The sequence below is a fragment of the Elgaria multicarinata genome, chromosome 12 (assembly GCF_023053635.1).
Source record: "Elgaria multicarinata webbii isolate HBS135686 ecotype San Diego chromosome 12, rElgMul1.1.pri, whole genome shotgun sequence".
Classification (NCBI taxonomy): Eukaryota; Metazoa; Chordata; class Lepidosauria; order Squamata; family Anguidae; genus Elgaria; species Elgaria multicarinata.
In genome coordinates, this window is record NC_086182.1 from 23,205,334 (window position 1) to 23,232,129 (window position 26,796).

At 44.5% G+C, this 26,796-nt stretch overlaps 1 protein-coding gene across 1 annotated transcript in view; it reads right to left on the bottom strand.

Annotated features, from left to right (window-relative positions):
• KIRREL3 (kirre like nephrin family adhesion molecule 3) overlaps nucleotides 1-26,796 on the bottom strand; it is a 772,855-nt gene that overhangs the window by 38,792 nt on the left and 707,267 nt on the right. Inside the window, exons 10-14 of the mRNA XM_063139310.1 lie at nucleotides 25,423-25,549; nucleotides 19,161-19,261; nucleotides 17,480-17,678; nucleotides 14,651-14,686; nucleotides 4,491-4,598 (exon numbers count right to left, since the gene is read on the bottom strand). Coding sequence (XP_062995380.1) covers nucleotides 4,491-4,598; nucleotides 14,651-14,686; nucleotides 17,480-17,678; nucleotides 19,161-19,261; nucleotides 25,423-25,549 — 571 coding nt within the window. The remainder of the gene's footprint in view (nucleotides 1-4,490; nucleotides 4,599-14,650; nucleotides 14,687-17,479; nucleotides 17,679-19,160; nucleotides 19,262-25,422; nucleotides 25,550-26,796) is intronic.

A 26,796-nucleotide genomic window follows, 5' to 3' on the forward strand; every position in this document is an offset into this window, starting at 1 on the left:
ACTGGGATTGTTTAGCTTGGAAAAAAGGAGACTAAGGGGAAACATGATAGAGGTGTACAAAATGATGCATGGTATGGAGAATGTGGACAGGGAGACATTTTTCTCCCTCTCTCAGAATACTAGAACCCAGGGTCATCCCATGAAACTGATTGGTGGGAGATCCAGGACAAATAAAAGGAAGTACTTCTTCACACATAGCGCATAGTTAAATTATGGAACTCACTACCACAAGATGTAGTGATGTCCACCAATCTGGATGCCTTCAAAAGGGGGTTGGATAAATTCCTGGAGGCAAAGGCTATCAATGGCTACTAGCCCTGATGGTTGTGTGCTATCTCCAGTATTCAAGGCAATAAGCCTGTGTGCACCACTTGCTGGGGAACATGGGTGGGAGGGTGCTGTTGCACCATGTCCTGCTTGTTCATCCCTGGCCGACGGCTGGTTGTCCACTGCGTGAACAGAGTCTTGGACTAGATGGACCCTTGGTCTGATCCAGCAGGGCCCTTCTTATGTTCTTAGGTTCTTAAATGGGTGCTTTACAGCCACCGTTTGTGTAAATGGGCTTTTATGAAAAACAATGTGCCATTTTTATGCAAAATGGCAGGTTGGTAAGTGATCGGGCAGCCGCACCCCACCTGCTGGGCACCTGTGGACCATGCAGTGGCTCATCCAGGCAGCCAAGGAGGGGAGGGTGGCCAGTGGGTGTTCAGCGAGTTCGCGCTGTGCAAATGGAGGCAAGTCTGTTCATCCCTATTCCAGCACATGCAGTTCTGTATCTCAGCCATTTCAGAGTAATTTTTGAATCGAGACAGGGTAGACCCAAAGCTTGCATGAGCAGTCTTGAAAATGACGCTGCTATTTCTAGCATGGTTCCCACCTCCAAATGACCAGCCGTTAGAAACTCTGGCTTTGCTTCCTAATCTAAACCTTGGCATCAAGCCTGCATGCCTGATCTGTCATCATCCCACACACTAACGTTAGACTGTGTACCCTGCAAAAAAAGCAAACCCATCACCATCTGGTTACATCAAATAAGGAGAAGGTAATGAGCCACATGGTCTCTCTTTTCCCAGATTGGAGGAATGATATGGTGTGCTCAGATCTATCTTAGAAAGGGAAGAAAAGGAAGAAAGAGAAAGGATTGGGGTGGGGGGTGGGGGAAGGAATATGCAGACGAGACTGATTATGTCTGACCACTGACACTGCAGCAATGAGTTGGCCCATTTTCTATCGAGCCAGCTTGAATGGTGCATCATCGCTGAATGATTCCAGTGAAATTGAATTGGCCTCTTCTCAGGTCTTAGCTGCGCACCCGTCCATCAAAAAATACTTACCAAAATGCAAGATTAATGACTGCCAGAGATTTAATTTGCTAATACCTGAAAGAGCCGCTAATGGAGTTTAGGAGAGTTATGAAGCGGGAGGTGGAGGGGGGATGTGGTAGAAGCAGACATGATTATTGCTCGTAAAATCAAAGTAGAACGCAGGCCCAGCCATTCATTAACCAAATCTAGGGGGACCTGGGCCGCTTTGATTTCTTTGCAAACAATCTAGAAAGAACCAACTGTTTTTTTATTATTATTATTGGCAACAAAACACAGGGATTTTGCATCATGTTTGGTTTATTTGTCTCTCGCTATCCCTACAGTTAGAGGCACTGTTGAGGGCTGCTTGTTCTCTCTCGCTGTCTTAGAAGCTCAGAACAATCACTCTTCCTTCCCCTGATGGTTTGATCCCTGTTCATTCAGCCAACAATCATTCTTCAACTTCACTATGCTTTTCCTTTTTTCCCCTAATGAGCCAGCTCTTGTTTACCTCCGTGATCCTTTTCTTCCATTTGAGATGTTTATTTTAACGTCTGCTGCTCCGTCTCGGCGGCAAAGCCAATTGTGTTACAGGCCTGACAAGGGATTCAAATATTTATTTCATTTAAATGTATAGCCTTCTCGATCCCTGCAGGTTCCAAACGGGGAGCAGCATTTATGAAGCAAGACATCTTTTTAGTCCAAGATAAAAGCAATACATTCCTAAGTAGCTAATGCACCTTTCTGATATATTTTCCATACATCTGCTTAAGAAGAAGAAGAAGAAGAAGAAGGAGGAGGAGGAGGAGGAGGAGGAGGAGGAGGAGGAGGAGGAGGAGGAGGAGGAGAAGAAGAAGAAGAAGAAGAAGAAGAAGAAGAAGAAGAAGAAGAAGAAGAAGAAGAAGAAGAAGAAGAAGAAAGTTGGATATTACTCTGAGATAAAGCTGGTGCTACTAAAGCTAGAGGCCCGACTGGCGCCAATGCTGATTTTATTCCGGCGCCAAGTGAAAACATGGCTTTTTAACAAAGCCTTTAATGGTTAAATTCACCAAGTTCACACATTGTTTGTTTTAACTGTTATAATTGTTTTTATTGCTTTTAAATTATATACTGGTTTTAACTCGATTCATGGTTTAATTTGTTTTTAGCGGTATATATTTATTGTTTTATATTGTATGATTTTATCTGTGTGCTGCCCTGAGATCCTAGTGATATAGGGTGGGATACAAATATTTGAAATAAATAAATAAATACTACTAGACAGTGGAGTTCTGCTCAGCTCAACCTTCTTTAAGGTATTGAGGTCCCATTAAATGTCACTAAATAGTCATTTACTTAGTCCATGGTGATATTTCTACCTGGGGAAAGGAGGATGACCATTTGGGGGAAATCCAGAGAGCTGAATATATGGGTTATTTGATAATTATCACTTTTTATTGGTGTTTGGAGTAGTTGTGTGCCTCCGGGCACCTTATATAGTATAAGAGAAACTGTAATGGACAGATTTGGCCAATGCTAGGTAAGAAGAAAAACAGGGGAGCAGAAAGATTCTAAAGGCTGCATTTATTTATTCATGGCAGCATCTACATGCTGTTTCTACTGCACATTGGGCCTTAAATGAACTTATAGTCAAAGGTCAGTTAGGTTGCACAATAAAAACTATCAAGCAATTACAGTAATCTTGGAGAATAGTAGTGATGGGGTTTGATTCTCATAATCACATTATAAAAAACACCTTAGGTATCCCTTTGAAAAAGATTGCAGAACGAGGATGTGTTCTGACAGCAGAGGTCTGCATTCATAGAATCATAGAATCATAGAATAGCAGAGTTGGAAGGGGCCTACAAGGCCATCGAGTCCAACCCCCTGCTCAATGCAGGAATCCACCCTAAAGCATCCCTGACAGATGGTTGTCCAGCTGCCTCTTGAATGCCTCTAGTGTGGGAGACCCCACAACCTCCCTAGGTAACTGATTCCATTGTCGTACTGCTCTAACAGTCAGGAAGTTTTTCCTGATGTCCAGCTGGTATCTGGCTTCTCTGTGTACATCTATCAGAGCAACAGAGTCATGATGTACACCTAATATCCCAACTTGCTATTTGAAAGAAAATATATAATCGTAAATATAAGAAAACTCCCCAGCAAAAATGCAAATGTGCAACAGCCCTATTATGCAATCTGTAAGCCTTTCCCAACGTGGTTTCCACCAGATGTTTTGGATTACAACCCCAATATTACTGCCCACTGGTCACGTTGGCGCGGACTGATTTGAATTGAAAACTAAAACATCTGGAGGGCACCAGGTTGGGGAAGACTGCTCAGTTATGCAGTTTGAGATTTCATCTAACTCCCCCCTCCACTCTTTCTCTTTCTAGATCAATTCACATGACCAAACAGAAACGCCAAGCTGTGAAACTTGTGCTGCAGCTGACTGCATGCTGAAGTTCGCATGAGATTGCTCAGGGATGCGCTCCCTTCATAATGTGTCCCGTATGTATTGAATGGCAAACTGGTCATACTGTGAAGCAATCACACTGGGCCACTTGATTCACCCAGCTACAGATTGAGATTCACTCAGCCTGTACAACTATAGGTTGGGTTCACTCAACCCATATCTTGGTACATCCACATGATGAAATCTCTCCTCTCCTCTTGGTTACTGTTCTTGCTTTCTGATAGGAAAACAGAAAGCTGCTTCATACTGGATCAGACCATTGGTCCGTCTATTTCAGAATTGGTCCATCTAGCAATGACTCTTCAGGGTATCATGCAAGTGTCTTTCCCAGCACTCCCTGGAGATGTCAGAAATCAAACCTGGGACTTCCTACATACAAAGCATGTGCTCTACCATTAAATTAATGGCCTTCCCCTTAATGGCTGATGTAACACAGACGTACTGCAATCTAGCCCAAGTCCTCTCCACCATAGATCTACCACATGACCTAATTTAGCCACCATCATCTTCACCCAAGTCAAATCCAGTTTTCTCTATCCTATCGAGTTTCTCCCAGAATATATCATGATCAACGATCATAGAATCAAGACTGAACAGGTCTTTGAGGACATCATGAGAAAGGGCAATGTAAGCATTATGTCTGTGTGATCTTTTAGGTGAGGACAAAGCCTTCCAAACATCTAGCATGATATGGTAAGAGAGAGTCAATGGAAGAAAAGAAAAGTACTTACTTCTCTGTGACCGAGCACAGCAGAAGGCCACAATGGTGGCCATCAATACCAGGAATGCCACACCAGCTCCGACTGCAACGCCTATGATAACTGCCATTGGCACTGACTCTGGAAAAAAACAAGAAAGCAAATGAAGTGGAGATGGGCTCTGGATACTGAGAAACTCTACCCCTTTTCGATTGCTTCCTACTCACTTCCAAAACCCTGGCTGTCTATTAGCAGACTGCCCTACCGACAGTTGTTGAGATGAGTTCCTACCAATAAAACACATGGGTGACACATGGCGGACTTGAATGGGTTGAATGGGGACATGTCTGCTCAGGGTGGAGGCATATGGAGAAGTGTGGTTCATGTCACCGAACCCCTGGATCTCTTGTGTTCAGCAAAAGAAATGCAAGCATCGCTAGCAGAGGCTGCAATAGAGTGGGTTCAGGTGATTTGTTTGTTGAGGAGACACACAGGGAGTTGATCGGAGGTAAAATCAGGATAGCATGGATTCTAAAGCCAATTATCTAAGGGTGCCTAGACTTGCTTTACAGTAAGGAAACTAGTGTGGTGTAGTGGTTAGAGTGTTGGACTGGCACTTAGGAGATCTGGGTTCTAGTCCCCACTTAGCCATGAAGCTCATTGGGTGATGTTGGGCCAGTCACTGACTTTCAGCATAACCTACCTCACAGGGTTGTTGTGAGGATAAACATGGAGAGGAACATGCCCTTGTAAGCCAACATGGATTCCTCACAAGAGGAAAAAGAAAAGAGATGAAAGAGATGGGATATAAAGACATAAGGAAAACAATTTCTAGCCCTTATGGAAAATCTGCAAAGATTTCCTGTGAAGGCTCAGCAAAAGGGAGTTGTGTGGCCACACAGCCAATGCATTAAAAAAAGCTCCCATATCTCTACATCTACATCTATCTATATCATCTGTTTCTATATGATAGATCAATCAATCATAGGCATATTGCTGGAGATGCAAGCAACACCATTAAGCAAAACCCTGCTCTCTTATATTTATTTATTTAATTATTTATTTATTACATTTTTATACCGCCCAATAGCCGAAGCTCTCTGGGCAGTTCACAAAGATCTTCTGCTGTTTGATATCCATTGGAGGGCTAAACGACCCTCATATAACCCTTGATGACTGGGTTGGGATGACATGCGACAACCTCATCAGGGGTTGCATATTCAAAATGGCGCTTGGCACATGTGGCGACTCATCATGGGTTAAATAACCCGTGGTGAATCTGGCATGTCATGTGAACGGGGCCATTGTCTACACTGATTTACAGAGCCTCTCCTGGATTTCAGGCAGGAATTTTCCCTTATCCTATGTGGACATGCTGGGGATTGAACCTGTGACCTTTGGTATGCAAAACATGTGTTCTACCACTGAGCCTCCTGGGTTAGAGAGTGCCAGGAAACTTTAATAGTAATATTTTAAATTCTTGCTTGACATTAGAACTACTGTGATTGTTTGGTTTCTGTTTTTATAACTATTTTTTTTTATGACTGATGATTGAGACATATATACTTAAATTGAACTGAACTTTGGGTTAGGGCCCTGCTGTCTAAACTAATTGCCCCTTGTCAGAGAATGTTCCTGAGAAAGTGGGTGTGAAATGTTAGAAACTGAAATAACCCAGCAGCCATCAGAGTCTCGGCTTATTTATTTCATATCTCCTCCCACCCGCTGGCTAGGCTCGACGAAGTCACTAGCTCTAAGCTTTGTTTTGGGACAAGGATATATGAAGGAATGCCTCTAGAAATATGGGAACGCAGGAATATGCCATATACCAAATCAGACCCAAGTAGATCAATGGTGTGACTGTCAGAAATTCTCCGGGATTTTAGACTGGAGTACCAAGACTAGGGGGATCTACACAGCGCCGTGAAGGTGCTTGTGTGCGCCTCCAGTGCGCCCCGAAAGTCATTGTGTAGATCCTGACTCGGACTACCCTGGGAAGGGTGCCTCTAGTCCGTCCGACCATCCGTCAGGCTGGCCCCGCCCCATCCTGGCCGTGGGCTTTATAATAGGAAATCCTTCCTCCCAATGGCCCGGGTGAGTGCAACCTCCTTGCTGCCTCGGCATTTCTGGGGGCGGCGGCGGAGGGGGGGGGGAAAGGATGCTTGAACTAACTGCTCGTCTGCCCCTCCAGCAGCAACAGGTTAAATGCTTCAGCCCGGGCCATTAGAAGGATTTCCTATTATAAAGCCCATGGCCGGGATGGGGCGGGGCCAGCCTGACGGACGGACGGACGGACTAGAGGCGCCCTTCCCAGCATAGTCCAAGGCAGGATCTACACAATGACTTTCAGGGTGCACTGGAGGCGCACACAAGCGCCTTCACGGCGCTGTGTAGATCCTCCCTGGCTTGAGATGCCAAGGACTGAACCCGTGACCTTTTTCATGTGAAGCTAGGGATGTCCAGGGCTGGGAAATCTGCCCCCTTCAGGCTCTATGGATTTCCCAGAAGCCCCTGGCTCATCTTGCCCATTGGAATTCCTGGAATTCCCTGTCATTGTGCTCCAGTCTCCCTTCTCCTTGCTTGTGCACAGTGGGAGACTTACACACAGTGACAGGCGGTAATAACTTGAACTGAATTCCAGTGCAATTTTATTTTATGCTCTTTTAAAGCAACTTTGAGTTTATTTTGCAGAATACATGAATACATATGAATAATGAAGCACAACCAACACCACAGGGTTGGTTTTTTTGGGGGGTGTGTCCAATGGGATAACCTACTGTGCGTTACCATAAGCTCCTTGGGAAGTGGATGAAATGCACAGATTGCACGTAAGCCGTTTCGAGGGCAGAACAGGAGGCTAAGCCCAGTCTGATGCATCCAACAGAATCCAGGAGGGATTTAAATTAAGATTAGTGAACACACTGCTCAAACTGTTGCTAGCATGGTACCATTATCATTCATACATGTGTTATATATAATATCGGGATGGCTGCATGTGGCTCTCAGCTTAATTTTTTTTAAAAAACTCTGCAAGTAGATCTTTGACAAATATAATCTGTTTTTACCCTAGCGGGCCACTGGGTGGGTAAGAAGAGGGAGGCTGAGATGGGGAGTGTCAGAAAGAGAGAGAGGGGGTGGGTGTCAGAGTGAGAGAAGGGGGTGTCAGAGAGAGAGACAGGGAGAGAGAGAAAGAAGGATGTATTTAGAAAGAGAGAGAACAGGGTATTTGTAAGAGAGAATGAAGGGCTGTTAAAAGGAGATGAAGGATACACACACACACAAGCGTGTGTGCACGCGCGCGCACACACACATACACACACACATATATATATGGTATTTTTGTTATGTTGTTGGCTTTTTCTGCGTTAGGCCAGTTTTTCCTGACTTTTCTGGCAAATGTTAATATAGCTACTCTTCATCCCACTTAACCCCTGCCATCAATACTTCAATGCTGCACTGGGCAGACACAAAATGTGTTAATTGCAGACATGGGAGCCTCATTGGTTTTGGCAGGCTCCACGTTGGAGGGGAGAACATGGAATACTAAAGAATGCAATCCTGTGGAATTGCAGAGGTTCTTTTCCCTCTTTTGGGGAGGTGATCGTTGCATCACTCAGAATCTGCTTTCTCTTTGCACATAGCTGGGTTTTGTTTTTTTGTTTTTACATGGTGAAAACGGAATGGTCAGTCCGGGTCCATTTGGTAGGTCTCAATGCCTGAGATTGCTGGGATTTTCTGTTTGCAGTAAAGAGCGGGAATAGGGGAGAAAATGGACCTCATCTTTCTATAGGGCAGTGGTCAAGAACCACATGCTCAGGTGACAAATCAATTCTGTATGGCTCCCTGGAGGCCCATGCTGCCTTCTTTCTCTCTCTCCTCTGACCACTGACCGTTTGGTGGTTTTCTGGCTTTTGTGATCCAAAAAGTTTAAAATGCCTTTCCTAAGGCAGCAGGAGTGTTATAGTGCAATCCTACACATGTTTAGACAGAAAACAGCCTTTCTATTCCCATAATTTCCCAACCAGCCATGCTGAACGGGACATATGGGCATTGTAGGACTCTTTTTGGTTTAAACACGCATAAGACTGCACTTTCTAAAACATACTGGCATTTTAGCCCTGCCTCTTTTACCTTCAGCTCTACGGACCAGTGGAATGTGGTCCCTGAGAACTCTGAAATGAAATTTGGTCTTTGGGTGGGGAGAGTTTCAACAGCCCTGCAGTCTTTGATATCATAAGTCTATGCTGCCTTGACAGATGCAACAGGCAAGCGGTGCTGCTCTGAGTGTGATGCCGAGTACCGCATGATTGTATGATTAAGGAGCAGGCAGAGGTGGAAATTGACTCCAATTCTGCAGTCCTCTCTCTGAAATGTATACAATTACTTTCTGCTTAGAAGAGTCGCATCCTGTAGTTCTTCAGTTCACACTCAACTACCTTCAATTACAAATGTGTGCCTGCACTTTAAAATGTACCAATACTCCACTATTTGGCTCCGGCCTTGCTTGTTGATGGCTTCACCTATGGCCACCCATGACATGAGGCTCCCAACACATTATCCCCCAAAGATTTTTTTTTGACATAAAAAAAGTTTCCCCACCCCTAGTTTAGACTGTCAGGGTTGGGTGGAAAGTAAAGCGGTTTGAATGTTTCTGTTTTTATTAGGAATTTATTTCCTGCTCCTGTAGAAGCAGTTGTGCTTAGAGATCATAGAATCAAAGAATAGTAGAGTTGGAAGGGGACTATAAGGCCGTCAAGTCCAACCCACTGCTAGAATCAAATTAGTTTGACTTCTATGAATCTGACCCACGGATTCCATAATGGATCAGCTTTTCCCAAGTCACATTGATTCTGCAAACTTGCAGATCAATTTTTTTTAACCTTATGGAATTCAATACAAATTTAGTCATGGAAATGTATAATAATAATAATAATAATAATAATAATAATAATAATAATAATAATAATAATAATACCACCACCACCACTGTCTGAAAATGCACATTTTCCCCATAGGCTAAATCTTGAAAATGCACATTTGGGGGTGGGATTTGCACATTTTGTGGGGATTTGTACATTTTTGCAAGTTCAAATTTGCACAAATGCAAATTTGTGCAAATTTGGGACATTGGAAAAAAATCTGATTCCACCAATGAGCGGACAGACGATGGAATGAAAGGCACCTGACAGTCCACAAAAGCAGATGGGATGAATTTTGCAAAATCCTATCATCAATAATTTTGCTAGATGATGCTTTATCATTTCCTAACTCATGTATGGGCTCAAGAAAGGATAAGTTCTTTTTTGCACGTCTCCCCACCCATTTCCTGGATTTGTAGTTCACATCCATATATGGACTTATCATTATTTCTCATGGGGACAGACAGAAAGATCCCAGCTGGAATTTTTGGAGCACAGCTGGAGTTTGAGGGACTGGTGGTGGTTAGAGACAAGGACACACGCACACAGACACCTTTATCCTCAGTGCAAACTACGCCAATTGAACATGAAATCGCCAGAACAGATATGTGTTCTACCACGGAAGGTGTTGCAATGTACGATTTCATTATTTCAGTCTCGTCTCGATGCTATATGGAGCTTAAGTTTCTGTGATGCCATCAGGCTAATTTCTGGATTTGACATCACTAAAATTGATTTTGAAAACTGCTTTCCCTTGCAATGGAAGCAGACTCTTCTTTCTTTCCCTCCCTCCCTTCCTCCCTCCCTCCCAATGCAGGAAAGTGTGATTAGTTATTACAACAGCTTGACAGCAGCCATTCTTATTAAAATGCCCCATGCTGTGTAAATCTCAACAGGCAGCCAAAGCCCAAGTTGTATGGCATTTGGCCCTCGCTTGTCTCTGCCTGCCCACAGCGCCGATGAGGGCAAATGTGAGATGGAGTCTTGTACAATCTGCATGGCACAACTCATATTTCTGGCAGCGAGCGTGGAATGTACCTGCTTTGACAATTTTCTGTACCTGTGTGCCTTGCACTAATGCAGCAGGTGTTTTTCTTCTTTTTTACTGACGTTCGCAGGTGCGTGTTTTTTTTTTGTTTTTTTTTTACTGGGACACTACCCAGGCCTGAAGATATTCAGTGCATGGTTTCTTTCCATGTGTTTTAGCTCTTCGTTTGCTAATGTTTCTTAGGATACAGATTTGATAGATGATGTCAACTGTTCTTGGCTAGGACTATGGCTGCCTATCTTGAAATTATTGGAAAAGGATTCATCAGACACATTTGCCAAGGATGCATGAGCATTTCATTCTTGCTCGCAAAACATGCGATCGTGCCATGTTCAAAGCCCTGAATGTGATCGTGAGCACGTGTCCTCTAAAAATGTTCGCAAATTTGCGCAACTTCCCTGGTTCAACTTTGTACAAATTTCCCCTCTAGACTGAATCAACCACAGTTGTGCCAGTTAGGAAATTTACCCACATTTGGGGGAAATTTGTGCAAATTTCATGTTCAATTGTTGCTCAACTTGCACAATTTATCTGTTCATGCAGAGTGAGCAGCATTCACAAATGTGAACCAGAATCAGGATGTTCAGAGAATCCTAGTGATCTTCAACATCACTCATTCACCCATCTCTACACAGGGGTGCCATTGGTTTATCCAGCCAGACTTTCCTGACCTTGGGTCCCCAGAAGGTAGACTACAAGTCTCATCATTCCTGACCATTGGCCCTGACCATTGGCCAACAACATCTAGGGATCCAAGGTGGGAACCACTGACCTAGCCCAATGCTATCTACTCTGACTGGCAGTAGACCAAGAGTTTAGCCAGTATGCCCTAAATGAATCCGAGCAATGCAGACTTTGCACCAGCCTTCTCACATATTCAGGAACCCCACCTGAATCTATTTACTGATGAGGACTAGAGGGCTGTTTACATTTCATTGTGCCCCAAATCCATTAACAAACTTAATCAACCACTCAATGAGATCTCAGCATTGTCTCAGGATACTTAACACCCTGTAAATGTTCCAAAAGTTGGTCAATCTCTTTAACAACCCAAGTTCCATATTTCAGTTTTATTGCCCCGCTGCCAGGTCAGTCAGTCACATCTAGGCATGTACAACAACAATGCGGATACATCAGTTTGGGGACTCAGAGGAATAAATGGATATTGTTGTTTTTATGCTGTTGATGGTTTTAAAGTTTTGTGCATTTGTTTTTAATGTTCACTGTTTTTGACTTTTGTAAACCACCAAGAGAGCTTTGGCTTTGGGGAGGTAAATAAATGAAATAAATAAATAAATAAATAAATAAATAAATATTGCAATGGAGTTGCTCAGAAACAATCTGCAGTGAGAACAGCTCCCCAGTCCATATCCTGAAGGGGTGAGGTAGATTGCAAGGGATGCATAGAGCAGGGGGTGGGAAGGATTGAATGGAAGCTGTCTCTACCTGCATGGAAGTATTTCATTCTAGGCAAAGCTCGTGTGGAGGGTGAAAGTTCACCACGAGAAGGTTTTGTCAGAACCCCTGCAATTTCTTGCTCTTTCTAAAGCAGTGGTGGACAACCTGCACCCCTCAGCCCACATATAACGGGCTCAAGTTAAAGGAAGCCAGATTCCAGCTGGACATCAGGAAAAACTTCCTGACTGTTAGAGCAGTGCGACGGTGGAATCAGTTACCTAGGGAGGTTGTGGGCTCTCCCACACTAGAGGCCTTCAAGAGGCAGCTGGACAACCATCTGTCAGGGATGCTTTAGGGTGGATTCCTGCATTGAGCAGGGGGTTGGACTCGATGGCCTTGTAGGCCCCTTCCAACTCTGCTATTCTATGATTCTATGATATCACGCATGGGCTAATGTCAAAAGCCCTCAGCATGTGATCAGTTCAGACCGCTGGTAAGAGCAAACTGTCCCTCCCTGGCAGCCTACTGAGAGGGAGAAGGAGTGAGAAAGGGAGCATCAGGAGAGAGAGAGAGAGAGAGAGAGAGAGAGAGAGAGAGAGAGAGAGAGAGAGAGAGAGAGAGAGAGAGAGAGAGAGGTGGGTGGGGAAGGGATGGTCCTACTCACCTTTGGCTCTGGCCACACCTACCACCAACATATGGCCCCTAATTGGTTAACCCCAAGGGAATGTGGCCCTCAGTTAGAAAAAACATTTCCCCTGTTCAAAATAACCAAGAAGTGCAGAAAAGGGCAACTAAAATGGTTAAGAGATTGCAGCATCTTCCCTATGAGGGAAGGTTACAACGACTGGGATTGTTTAGCTTGGAGAAAAGGAGGCTAAGGGGAGATGTGATAGAGGTGTACAAAATGATGCATGGGGTGGAGAATGTGGATAGGGAGACATTTTTCCCCCTCTCCCATAATACTTGAACCCTGGGTCATCCCATAAAGCTAATTGCTGGGAAATTCAGGACAGATAAAAGGAAGTACATTTTCAAACAGCGCATAGTTAAACTACGGAATTCACTACCACAAGATGTAGTGATGGCCACCAATTTGGATGTCTTTAAAAGGGGGTTGGACAAATTCCTGGTGGAGAAGGCTATCAATGGCTACTAGTCCTGATGGCTAAGTGCAACTTCCAGTATCAGAGGCAGAAAGCCTGTATACACTAGTTGTTGGGGGACATGGTTGGGAGGTGCTGTTGCATCATGTCCTGCTTGTGCGCCCCTGGTCCATAGCTGGTTGGCCATTGGACTAGATGGACCCTTGGTCTGGTCCAGCATGGCTCTCCTGATGTTCTTATGTTCTTATGAGTGCATGCTGAACAGGGAAGGCCTACCGCTAGTGCCAAGCTTTAGAAGAACACACAAAGAGATCCAGGGGCAAGTGAGTAGATGGCGATGCTGGTAGGGTTGTGTTCTAGGTGATAAATGCATATGGAAATGGGTGCAACAAGGGGTGATGGCTTGTGGTGGAGACAATGTCCAAGGTGTTTGCTTACAGTGTGGCAAGGTCAGCAGGATGGAGATACGGCTGCAAATGCTGAGATTCAGAAAATGTAGGGTACAATCCTATGAATGTTTAGGCAGAACCCCACTACAATTCACAGCATTCCTCAGGTAGCATGGAAATGCTGGGAGTTGTAGGATGTTGTTTCTGTCTTAACATGCATAGGATTGCACCCTTTATCTAGCAAAATAAACCTTGCGATGGAACTGACTCAAATTCACTGCCTCCAGTGAAGGCCTTGTGGAAGGCACTTTGGAGACTGAGTGGGTGGGGTGGGTGGGGATTACACTCAGCAATATTCTGCTTCCATGGGTGATGGAACCCTGCAAGCTTGCCAAGGAAGACCACAATCTTTCACGCCTCTTTCTGAGATGACCACTGTCATTTTACTCCATGTGCGATAAGCATAGGTTACACCTAGTATTTAATTTTGCTAAGGGTTGCGTAATGCCAGACTGTGATGCAACTGCTAAATGCCAACATCCATTTGAGACACCAGCACCAGATGTTCAGAGGCCATCGCTGCACAAATATGTCAGATTCTTGGGCAGCTGGATTGGCAAGTCCGTGAGAATTTTCCAGCTCCGGCTCTAAGGATAAAACATTCCCCCTCTTTATGCTTAGCTATTTTTCATCTAAGCAGCAGGAATGTGAATATTAGCATCATCCTGTTTAGAAAGATGGGGATAATTTGAACTGGGAGAGGGTAGGTAGGTAGGTACCAAAAGGCCACTGATGAGAACAGGGGTGTAGAACTGGAGCCTCCATCTGGCCCTCTGAGGTTTCCCCTGGGCTCACGCCCTTTCACCAAACAGCTGATTGCTCGGTGGTTTCCGGGATGGGCATGGTTTTCCCTTTCCCCCTGCCCCATATTATAATGCTGAAATGTCTCTATTGGGGCTCGGTTACTAGTAATAAGCATTCTAAACTAAAATATGCTGGTATTTGGGGTATTTTGACATCACCCTGTTTTGCTGTTGTCCCCACCCCATTTTGATTTCAGTCCCCACCACCACTGGAATACAGACACCACCACCCTCCCAGAGCTTCTCAAGTAATTTGGCCCTCAGACTAAAAGAGGCTCAAGACCCTTGGATTTGACTCTATTGCTTTGGAAAGCTGAGACCGGGGTCTTCATTGAAACCACACTTCCTTTCTAAGGCATCCCTTTACCTCCCATGATCCTTCCTTTTCAAGGATGGATAGATGTGAATTAATTGTTTGTTTGGGATTAGCTTGGGGGCCATTCACATAGTCATCTTCACTCATCATTCCATACCTGCTTCCATACCAGCTCCTGACTTCATTTCCGTACCTGTTTGAAAATAAAGCAAGTGTCTACAGCCTTGCCAAAGCCCAACTGTGCATGTCAGTTATTTTTTTTCCTTTTGCCCATATCCTCTTTTTAAATCAAATGATGTATGGCGGTGCACCAAGGGCAGCTGCTGGGATAACATTCCTCTTTGTGGTGAGCTTTAGAGTTCCACTTGGACAAGACCCTTTTGAGTATTTCCAGTAGTGGCATAGTTGAGCCAGGGCTCACAGGGACACAGACCCAGCACTTTTTGATGAGCAGGGATGCTGAAATCCTCTGCCACCCCTCTTAGAATCCCCTCTTACTTCTGAGTTTAGCTGCAGTCCTCACAGTAGCTGGGGGAGTGGGAGAATTAATTTCCCCAGCATTCATTCCTGGTTTCAGTCTAAAGTATTTTTGGGGTGGCTCAACCTTGAAATGGAGTGGAGATGAAAACTGCTAGAACTGGTTTGTTGATACAGATCAAGATAGCTGCCTGCAAATTTTGGACTCTCCTTGGGTATGTGGTTATGGAGACTGTCATGATGAGTGCCTGCACTTCAAAATTTACCACTATACCACTGATTTCCAGCTAGAAGGGTTTCAGGTATGTGCTTTGAAGGAGATTGCTGCTGAGACATGAGTATACTGCCTCTTCAGATTCAAAGTGTGTGGGTGTGTGGGTGTGGGTGCATGTTTAAATGCTCCTCATGTGAAAACAACATGGAAAGCTAGTCTATTATGAAAATAACTTTTGTATAAACTTCTCCCCGATGATCTAGCTTTCCACCTAGATGATCACAAAAAACAGAGGGGAGTACACAAACTGCAATACCCTACCTGCAGTTTGCACAAAAGGGCTTGTACTATGCTTGATGGAGAGGTAATTGTTATTATACATTGACCTGGTACTGAATGTCAGTGCTGCACACTGATGGACAGTCAGGAGCCCCTGTTTCTTTATGAAGTGCCAAGAACAATGGCCCAACTTTTTAATTGCACTTTTCTGCATTGCGATCAACGGAGCAAACCCCACGCAAAGCAGTTTGCTGGGATTCACTACTGCTACCCCAACCACATCTCTGGGCTTAGGCAGGAGACTAGAAAACAAACCACTGAGTTTATTTGCACTGGACAGAACCCAAGGCTAATTTTAAGAAGTTCATTTAGTTCCAATTTAATCTGGATGGCAGCCTCGCCTATAAATCAGAGCTTAATGAGAATAATCCACCTGCCTGCCCTAGCATTTAATAGAAAAGGATGGAGCTGGAGGCTTTCCAGATGCAATTTTGTCCATCCTTCTGGGAATCGTCCAGCCTCAACCCCCTTTTTAAAAGGAAAACTTAACATTATTACCAGGGTTGAGTTGGCGGGTGTTTATTTATTTTAATCTTTGTTAGAATTAACAGACAGCTTCCTCCCTATTTCAGTGATCATTAGTTATTATTCATCCTGTGCTTAGGATAACTCATGTGACCTGAATACGAAGGATTACCCTCACTCTAAATAGACTTCATTTACCCGTAGTGACATCAGCCAATTGCTAAATCTGATTGGCTACACAGTGTTGTGTGTTATCACATCCATGACTGGCTGGGATCACTAGAGGAGGAATGAAATGGAAGTGGGGTGGGGGGGAGAGAGGTGGCCATTAAAGCAGCAGCGAAGTAGGGGGGGAAGTGACTGTGAACAGGCATGAAAAAGATAGCATAAATAGTGGGGCAGGGTATTCTGTTTCAAACCAAAAAGCAACCTGAAGAATGTTCGGCTCAGCCCTAATCAGAATCCCCAAAGAAAATCTGAATAGCCTCTTCTATACGAAGCCATTCTTGGACCTATCTCAGGCAGGCCCAGCATCTCAGGTCCTCCCCTTCACTGGTTATTAAAAGCTTTCCATTGGGGCATGAGGCCTGAAGATTTAAGTAGCCATGCTGTTTGGTCATGCTAAGATTAACATCCCATTTCTGTTGCATGCTTATGATGGCACAAAGCAATGGGATACAATGGCAGTGGCTCAGAACATCCTGCACAGGTTCATCTACATTCAGCTTCTGCTGAAAGAGTTCCTCCCACTCGGGTACCATTTTTTCGGCTGCTGCATCACTGGAGCATGTAGGCTTTCCAGTCGCTGCTTACAGATTATATTCTCAAGTGTTGACTGGAGCTGTGCATTGAAGGACAGATGAATTAATGGTTTGGCATTGTTCTTTTTATTGTTGCCGGTGACAGGAAGCATTAGGTTAAGTGGGAGAGGTTTAAAGATACAGTCCTGTTCAATTTTCAAAGGTTTAATTTTCAAACCTTTGAGAATGTGGGTTTGGTGCAGCAGCAGGAGGAGAAGGAGGAGAAATGGGGTCAGATTGGAATATGTAGTAACTGAACAACACCGCTTACATTTTTCACATCGTCGTCAATATCACAGATAGTTTCTTATTTTGCTGCTCCTTGACAAAGTTTCTCACCACTTGTCCAGTACACCTGGGTACTTGGGCCTTTCCTAATATTCTTTGCCATTTCTTTCTAAGGTATCCTTCTGAAAGTATCTTAGCAGCATCAAACCGATTGCTACATCTCCTGCCTGTACCACTCCGGTCATGTCTGAAGCTCAAGATCCCATGTTGTGGCTTCTTGTCATTTCAAAATAATGAATCCAAGAACCCCCAGATATACTGGTCTTAAATCTTATTTCACCTTTACATATCTCCTCAATCCCCCATCTCTTTTTCACACACCTCTGTTGTTTCTTCCACACCCACCCCAACTCCAAGAGAAGGACCCTTTTCGGGCTTGAAATGCCATAGTAGCAATTCCCACCTTGTTCTTTCAGGCGGATGATCTCGGTGTCTGAACCAAAACTGTTCCAGGCGGTGCAGTTGTAAATGGTCTGGAAGTCAGCCCGTACGATGTTGCTGATAGTTAACGTGGAGATCACACCTTCATCCGTGCTGACGGTTTCTACTGTGTATCGCCCTGAGGTTCCTGACTCCAGGACGTTCTCCTTCCAGGACCAGGCCTAGACAACAAAGTAGGTTGAGCTTAGCTATGTTCGGTCAATACGCTTTTTCATCCACTAGAAATTTGATCATAGAATCATAGAATCATAGAACAGCAGAGTTGGAAGGGGACTATAAGGCCATCGAGTCCAACCCCCTGCTCAGTGCAGGAATCCACCGTAAAGCATCCCTGACAGATGCTTGTCCAGCTGCCTCTTGAATGCCTCTAGTGTGGGAGAGCCCACAACCTCCCTAGGTAACTGGTTCCATTGTAGTACTGCTCTAACAGTCAGGAAGTTTTTCCTGATGTCCAGCCAGAATCTGGCTTCCTGTAACTTGAACCCGTTATTCCGTGTCCTGCATATTAACTGTTCCTCTATTACTTTTGAATAACGTCAGACAGATAGAAATCTGATATGCTAAACTACATTTTTGGTGTCAAGTCATTCCCTAAGGCAGGAGTGGGCAACTTGTGGCCCTCCAGATGTTTTGGCCTACAAATCCCATCAGCCCCAGCCAGCATAGCTAATGGTGAGGGATGATAGGAATTTTAAGTCAAAACATTTGGAGGGCTACAAGTAGCCCACCATTGTGCTAAAGTGGTTGCCAGGGGCTGTTAGTCTTTTCTGGTTCCCCCTCATTCCCTGAATGAGACTTGGCAAGTAGATGAGATTATTTTTTTTATTGGTGGCCTATGGAATGCTCTCCCCAGGGAGGCTTCTCTGTTAACTTTTTGGTGCCAGGTAAAGATCATTTTTTTTATTATTTTCCCAGTCTTAAGAAGATAAGAATGTAAGAAGAGTCATGCTGGATCAGACCAAGATCCATCTAGTCCAGCATCCTGCTCACACACTGGCCAACCGGCTGCCCAGAGGAAACCACACGCAGAACACGGCCGCAACAGTATCTTCCTGTCCATGTTCTCCAGCAACTGATGTACAGAGGTATACTGCCTCTGGATGCATATAGCCATCAGGGTAAATAGCCATTGATAACCTCTCCTCCATGAATTTGTCCAGTCCCCTTTTAAAGTCATCCAAACTGGTGGCCATCAATACATTTTGTGGAAGGGATTTCCATAGTTTATGACCTGTGTGAAGAAGGTTTTATCTGTCCTGAATCTTAAAAACAATCACACCTTTTAGCCTTGAACATGCCTTAGTTTTATGCCAGCCTTTCACAACCTGATGCCTTCCAGATTTGGGGGGCCAACACCCATCAGCCTCTGCCAGCATTGCCAAGGGTCAAGAATGTTGGTGTTATAGTTCCATCTGAATGACATCTGAAGTGGACCAGGTTTCAGAAGGTTGCTTTATGCTGTATTATCTTCTCTTTTAGCTTTTGTTCTAGTGTTGACTTGTAGTTTTATGATTTCAATTCAATATAACATTACATAAGCTGCCCTGAACATTTTCCCCCCTGAAGGCTGAGATATAAATGTCTCAACCATTCCCCTATTGCTCTGATTGCTCTTCACCGCATCAAGGAAAGTGATGACTCACAATTCGGTCTGGTGGAGGAGTGCTACGGATGAAGCACTTGATCTGGCCTTTTTCCCCGTGAAGAGCATGCTGTGTCTGCGTGCTGGAGATGATAGGTGGCCCTGTGAAGGAGGACAGAGGGGGAAAGGGGAGTGAAATAGGGCAGTATTATTTTTGTTTTGTTTTATTTTGCTGACAATCGCAAGGTGAAGCACACAGTTCTAAACAGATGCCATGCCATGCAATAGAATTCAGACCAGCATGAACGTTCCTCCTAAACCATGTACTAAGGCTATCTTCATCATCATCATCATCATCATCATCCCAAATACCCAAAGACAATACATCGTAAAAAAATTGAATACTCTTAAATCGTTAGAAAAAAACTCCAAACAGAAAGATGAACAAAACATCAGGCAAATAGCTGATCCAAATACCAGTGAGAAAGCAAAAAGTAAGAAACATGCTGAGGAAAATCGTACATCTATGCTGGGAATCAAGCCTGATCTTTCTGTACACCAAAAGTTATTGATACCAACAGAAGCTCAGCATGAGCACTTGGGTACACATGATCCTTGGACTATTAATCCATCTGAAAGTAAAGCCTTCTCAAAGGCTACCACCAGTAAAAAATGGAATCTGATTTTAAATCACCAAAAACTGGTAACGAGCACATCATCATCATCATCATCATCATCACCACCACCATCATCATCTTGTTCCAGTATGAATGGGCCAGTAAAAAAATCCCCCATTCTTCCTTTTCTAAGGTCCAAATTGGCTCTCACAGGTGATCTGCAGGTAGCCAGGAGAGGGCACTCCTGCACAATGCAAGACGATCCTTCCACCTATTTTCACCCGCTCTGCAGTGCAGGCTATGAAGTCAGCAGGAGATTACCAGGGTTCCCTGACCCAGACAGGTGCGTTGGGGAATTACTAAGGCAAACATTTGTGCCATGCTTCATTCATTTACTGCTCCTCCTCCACACCACCATTGTCTGGGCCTGAGCAAGGTCAGGTGTGAACAAGCTGGTTGCAATGATAAAGTGGAGCAGTAGGTCCAGGGGAGCTCTTGCCATAGAATCATAGAATCATAGAATAGCAGAGTTGGAAGGGGCCTACAAGGCCATCGAGTCCAACCCCCTGCTCAATGCAGGAATCCACCCTAAAGCATCCCTGACAGATGCTTGTCCAGCTGCCTCTTGAAGGCCTCTAGTGTGGGAGAGCCCACAACCTCCCTAGGTAACTGATTCCATTGTCGTACTGCTCTAACAGCCAGGAAGTTTTTCCTGATGTCAAGCTGGAATCTGTCAGTGGCCTTAGCTAGACCTAAGGTTTATCCCAGGGTTGACCTGGGGTCATCCCTGCCTGCTCCTGGGGTATCCTGTGTGTCATTTACATGAACAGGGATGACCCTGGGATGATCCCGGGATAAACCCTTAGGTCTAGCTAAGGCCAGTGTGTCCCTGCTGGAGTTTGGGACCATGGCAGGTCCCTGGTCATGCCCTACCTTTAATATTGGCCCTGTGGGTCACGTTGACAGCTCCAAACCATGGCACCTGCTTCGATTAGATGGTGAACATTGGCTCCGTAATTCAAGAAGAAGGAAACCATCCGATCACTCCCCTTTAAGTAATTAGATTTTAAATAGCACCAAAAATGAATTTCTTCAGGATGATTATATCGCTCTAGGAGTTCATCATTTACAGCTTATCGTCAAGATAACAGGATATGACTGAAAGATGATTTCTTGGAAAAATGATCAGCCCAGAAATATATGTGAGTGGGGGTGGGGAGGGGGGAACAGGCACACACGTTTGTGTGTGTGTGTGTGTGTATGTGTGCAATTCAGAACTGGAGTCTCCTTTCCCAACTGGGGCAGCATCAGCTAGTGAGGGCTGTCAGTCTCTTTGCCTGGCATTTGGTGTCGAGTGTTATACAGTCTACAGCCTGCTGAAGTCTTTGGACGGTGTTGCTATGGATATTAATGGTGGCACTATCCCTCGCAGTTATTTTTAGAGCCTCGGTGCCAATTTATTTGCGCGGTCCCAGAAGCTCGAACAAAAGGGAAGGCAGTTTTCTGACTTCAGGGCCTTACGGGGATCAAAGGAAGGCCAAAAATTTCCAGGGGGCAGGCATCTGAGTGAATAGCATCCTTTCCTTTGAAGCCATGGTTCGCATCTTGTGGCGGACATTCCTTGTATTCAGTTCCTTTCATGCAGACAGTCAGTCCAACAGAGAAGGTGGCTCTTTGTTCCGGTTTGTATCATATATTCATATCGTATGCCAACCTGCATGTTATGCTAATCACATAGCTGAGGCATATATATATATATATATATATATATATATATATATATATATATCCATCCTTAATGTAAGTGTCTGTGGCTTTTATCTGGAACTGCTACACTTTGAGAGGGGAGGGCTAAATCTCTCTCCCTTCCCCATTTTCCAATTGCAAGGAGAAACCTTACGAATGGACTGTTTGTACCTACTGAGGCTCTTTCAGACATTTAGCTGAGCATGAGTTGAAGGTAGAAACGTACAAGAATTTTGTTTCAGTTTGCAGCGCTGAATGTAAACGCGAGCGCCTTTGGTCGAAAAATGTTCCCAAAATTGCAATTGCATTTGAAAAAAAAAAAGTATGATTTTTTGAAAAACGCATAGGTTGAAATGCACCCTGTTAAAAAAATTTTTTTTTTCATACTTTATTCAGTGGAGGGAAAAGTGTGCACTTTTGAAAAATATGCACAGAAGTGCATCCTTGTCCCATTCAAAATATGCATGTTCCCTGTTGGAACAGTTATACAATGCAGCTGCCAACTTTCAGCCACCATGGGTTTTCCCCCCATAGCTGGGATTTTAAAAAGTCGGGGACTTATCCTGACTTTTTCCTTTGAAGCGAGGTCACCATGGTCCTTCCACTGTGTGACTTCGCTTAGGCTTTCAGCTGGGGTCGTTCCGGAGTGGACGGCTACCCCTGATAGGTCACCAGAAGCCAGCATAGGGCAGTGGGCAGGCCCTAGAAGCCAAATGGCCACCAGAAAGCTGCTGCTCCCTCCTGGCATGGGGATCTGCCACCCTCAACCCACAGCAATGATACCACGAGGTTTTACCGGGAAGGCTCAGCAAAGCAGTGCTTGTGAAGACACCCCCCTACTTGAGGCCCTACTCCAGAACGTTAAGCAAATGCCTGCACAGTTTGATAATTAATCACAGATCCTACACATTTCAAAACCGAGCTCAGAAGAAACACCCCTTTGCTGCCAAGGCTGGATTGATTTCATGGCCTGCGCCGATGTGCGAATCGCCCTCTTCTCTGCCTTGGCTGTGAGACTGTGAAGGCAGCCTGTTGTTATCACAGAACTGTCTTGCTTGAAATGGGTATGCTGGATTCTGGACGCTCAAGATAAAAGGACGTGCCGTGGGCTGCGCTGGCAAGAAGTTCTGACGCTGGGTTTTCAATTAACTAGATCTCCACTGCCAATCAATATAGACAAAAGACTAATAGAGTCCCTCATGCATCAGGGGAGATGGTCTCAGTAATGAGAGCGTAGCAGAAAATAGAATCCGCAGGGACCCAGGTACTGCAGTTTGCAGAGCCTCGTTTTTGGTGAGATCAAAAAATATATATAGTAGCCTCCAGCCTGCTGAAAATGGATATATATATATATATATATATATATATATATATATATATATATATTTAAAGTCATGGCTTGGCTAGGACTCTTGTAGATAAGCTGACAACGTTTCCACTGGTTAGATTCTTGCTTCCATGCTACTAGGGCAGCTCCCTGCCCCCGGATGCTAACTTGGTTTCCTTGATGGTGCCATCACAGTTCCTTCTGTTAACACCATTGTCTAGTGTTTGGGATAAAAACAGGGAAAGAAGGATTCTCAATAGAGGTCCTGCTTGACAAGATTACCTGCAGCAAATTGGTTTGTGCTGTATCTTCTCTTCCAGGCAATCGGTCATTTATTCTTATTATTACATTGGTGAGGGACCAGTTGCTGATAACATCACCCTTACACAATTGGCAGGCATCTAGGTTTTTCTCTCTCCCCCCTCCCCCCGCCCCTTATCAGGGCTAGCGGAAGCCATAATAAGAATGGTTTTCTTATAAGATGTCATGATTTTATTTCATTTCCATCTAGGAGAGGATTTCCCATAAACAGTGAAATAGATGATCTTCATGGATGGGGATGATAGCTCAGGATTAAATGCTCTCTGCCCTTAGTTTGTACAAAGGGAAAGGAAATCACACTCCAGAGTTGTGTAGGAGCAAAAAGCTCCCCTTGAACCAGCAGTCGCGGGCAGAAGATATGTTGTGGTCCACTGGACATGGAGCAATTTCTGTTGGACCACCTAGTGCTTGCTGATGTCTCTGGTTCCATCAAAGGATGTTGGATGTTGATCCTAGTATTTCTCACACTCTTAAGCAAGCTTATGTCTCAGGAGCACTTAATGCAGATGAGCACGGCCATTGCATTGTAGGAGTTGTACTCCATGGCCTAATCTACACCAAGCAGGATATTGCGCTATGAAAGCAGAATGGAAGCAGCATATGAAAGGCAGGAGCCACACCAAGCAGGATATAGCAGTATGGAAGTGGTATATGGCATGGGTCAATGGGCCCATACCTCTATAAAGCAATAGTGTGGCTCCTGCTTTTGATATACTGCTTTCATACTGCTTTCATAGTGCAATATCCTGCTTGGTGTAGATTAGGCCTGAGAGAACTGGAGGGCACCAGGTGGGAGACGGCCAATCTAGCCCTTTGCCATCTATGGTTATAGTTGGTGGCTCTCCAGGCAGAACTCTCTCTCTCATCACTTACTACCTGACAACCTTTTAACTAGAGATGCCAGAGACGGACTTGGGACCTTTATGCAAAGCAGGTGTTGTACCACAAGAGGAAACTGGGGCTCAGTCTTCTCTCTTCCAAATGAGGCTTTACTTATGCAATCTCCCTGCCTCATTTGTGGAATTTTAGGGTGGTTCAAATGATGGTATCTTCAATTTGCAAACTTCCTGTGTTTTGCCTACTGCTTCCTCCATCTTGTCTTTTTTACCAGGAAAAAAACCATTTAAAGAAGGAAAGACGGTATAGCTTCACAATGCCTGCTGATTTGTAGTGCTAGGGTCCCTTAGTCTGGATGCACCTTCTCTCTCTCTCTCTCTCTCTCTTTCTGTTTATGGTTTGATTTGGTGGCATCTCACGAGCCCTAAAAACTCAAGAAACCAAAGTCGATCATTTCCAAACAGGCCTGTTTTCATCGGCTTGCCTGCCAGTTTCTGCCATGTAGAAATATTTTGTATCTTCCTGGGGATGGAAGAATACAAAATCAAGGGTGGGCAACTTCTGGGGATGGGTGTGTGTGCATTGTCCCTTGGAATCCTTTGGGGTTACACCCTATGCTCACTGAAATTGGTGTGGCAGTGGCACCCCCACACCGGGTGATTTTTCCAGGCTTGCCAGCAGAATCTTGCTCCCAGAAAGCTTCTGCAAGCATGATTCTGTTTACAAAACAGGTATGTATCCCTCCATGCCGTGTTAACTTGCAAAATTGCAGCCGAATTTGCCATTGTCGCTGTAGTGGCAAATTCACAGCAGTGGCAAATTTGGAAAGGGCAGCTCCATCCCCCTGTAAAAATAGCCGGTGTGTGCATGTGCTGATTTGGGCTTGCAGACCATGTGTCGCCCACCCTTGCTCTAAAGCGTGCTTCAGTAATTTATGCCTTGTACTCTGAAATTCAGGGAGGCAGGGAGAAGGTCTTATGGTGCTGGAGGTGAGCTTCTTTCCCCGTTACCAAATATATTGCTTTGTTTTCTGCAAGCAATTTGAATTGTAATTAAACTGCAGCAGCCATCAGGGAAAGTGGTGTGTGTGTGCAAGAGATGGTGTGTCGAGCGGAAGCCAAGGGAGTGGTTGGATTTTCCAGTGGCCCTGCTGGGTTGCCCTTGGTTTCTCTCTTCAGCATTAACTGCATTTAAAATTATCTGCCAATGCTCAACAAATGAATTTTGAGCAGAGTTGCTGGAAGCATGCATAGAGGAGGAGGAAGGATGGAAATGATAATAACGATAATGATGATCCTATTTTGTTCCTATGCTACCAAGAATAGCTTTTGCATGGTGTGGCTCCGAGTATAAGGTCCTAGATAGAGAACCGGGAGGCGTGGAATCTACCTGGAGAAGGTTGACCCAAGGCATTTTGGAATAGGGAAAATGACAATGAAGGTGGGATGACAGTAAGAATAGTCAAAGTTAAGTACCGTTGACAGTCAGAGACACTTCCCGTTCTCCTGCACCCACGCGTGGGACCACAGCTCGGCAGACGTATTTTCCAGCATCCTCTTGACGCACATTTTTTAGCGTCAGTGTGTTCTCATTGCTCAGGACCTGAAAGAGGAAGAACGCTTATTTGCTCCACGAGTCTGGTTTCAAGCCCAGAAAACAAGAATGCCCATCCCATATCTTGATACACAACTTGGGAGAAAGTGAAGACATCCACACAGAGAAGATATCTCCATATCTCCTTGAAGTTGGCCATCAAGAGTTAGCAACAGGACAAAAGACTGAACCAGCAGCACACAGGACACAACTTCCCTACTATGGTGAGATGTATTGTATTTCTAAAAAAAAGAAGTTATTAGTTCTGTATTTTGCCTCTATACAGGTTTACAAATACAGATTTGAGGCGATGCATATGTAGCTTGTCTAATGCCATTGTACTTCAGAGGATTCTGGGAGGTGTTCTAGGGGACCCACTTGGTTTATGCAGAGAACACAGGAATAGTAAAAGCTGCCTTAAACAAAGACAGAACACCGGTCCATCTAGTTCAGTTATGTCTGCATTGGCAGGCAGCAGTTCTTCAGGGTTTCAAAGAAGGGTCTTTCCCATACCTAGGACCGGCTCTAGAATAAATACCAATCGGGGGAAGGAGTACCTTTGATTCCTCCCTCCCCTCCCATGGTCAGCTTTGCAGGGTCACCCAGAGAGCTTATGAAGCCTGGTGAAAGTGTTATGTTGGGGGCTTTGCTGCCACCCCCCTACATATGTGTACAAAGCTGGGGGCCACATGTGGGAATTATTGCATGCATGGACTGCATTTGAAGTGCTAAATGCTCCGTAATGTTGCCTCAAAGCAAAGCTGCAGTCCACTGATTTTTACCCAGCACAAATGACATCAAAGTGGGAATTCAAAAAGAGACATACTTTAAAGATAATTGAAGAAAGATTGTTTTTGTAGTTCGTACCCAACAACCTGTAGAACTTTGAAAGAAAGGTTGTCAGACAACAATACGCTGCACCAGATGCAACCTTAGTCTCATCCAGCATGGCTCTTCTTACGTGCTTTTGCTTCTTCTTCTTCTTCTTCTTCTTCTTCTTCTTCTTCTTCTTCTTCTTCTTCTTCTTCTTCTTCTTCTTCTTCTTCTTCTTCTTCTTCTTCTTCTTCTTCTTTTTTTGCCTACTTCAACCTGAATCTGGTTCAGGAATTGGCCCCAATTTGACTCAGGTGCCCCAGAAACACCCCAGCCCACTTTGGATTTGGTTCCAAATCTGGAGTGAGAGCAGCTTTTTCCAGCCACCATAGTTTACAAGCTCTGAATTGGCCTCAAAAGTGAATCAGAATCATAGAGGGGTT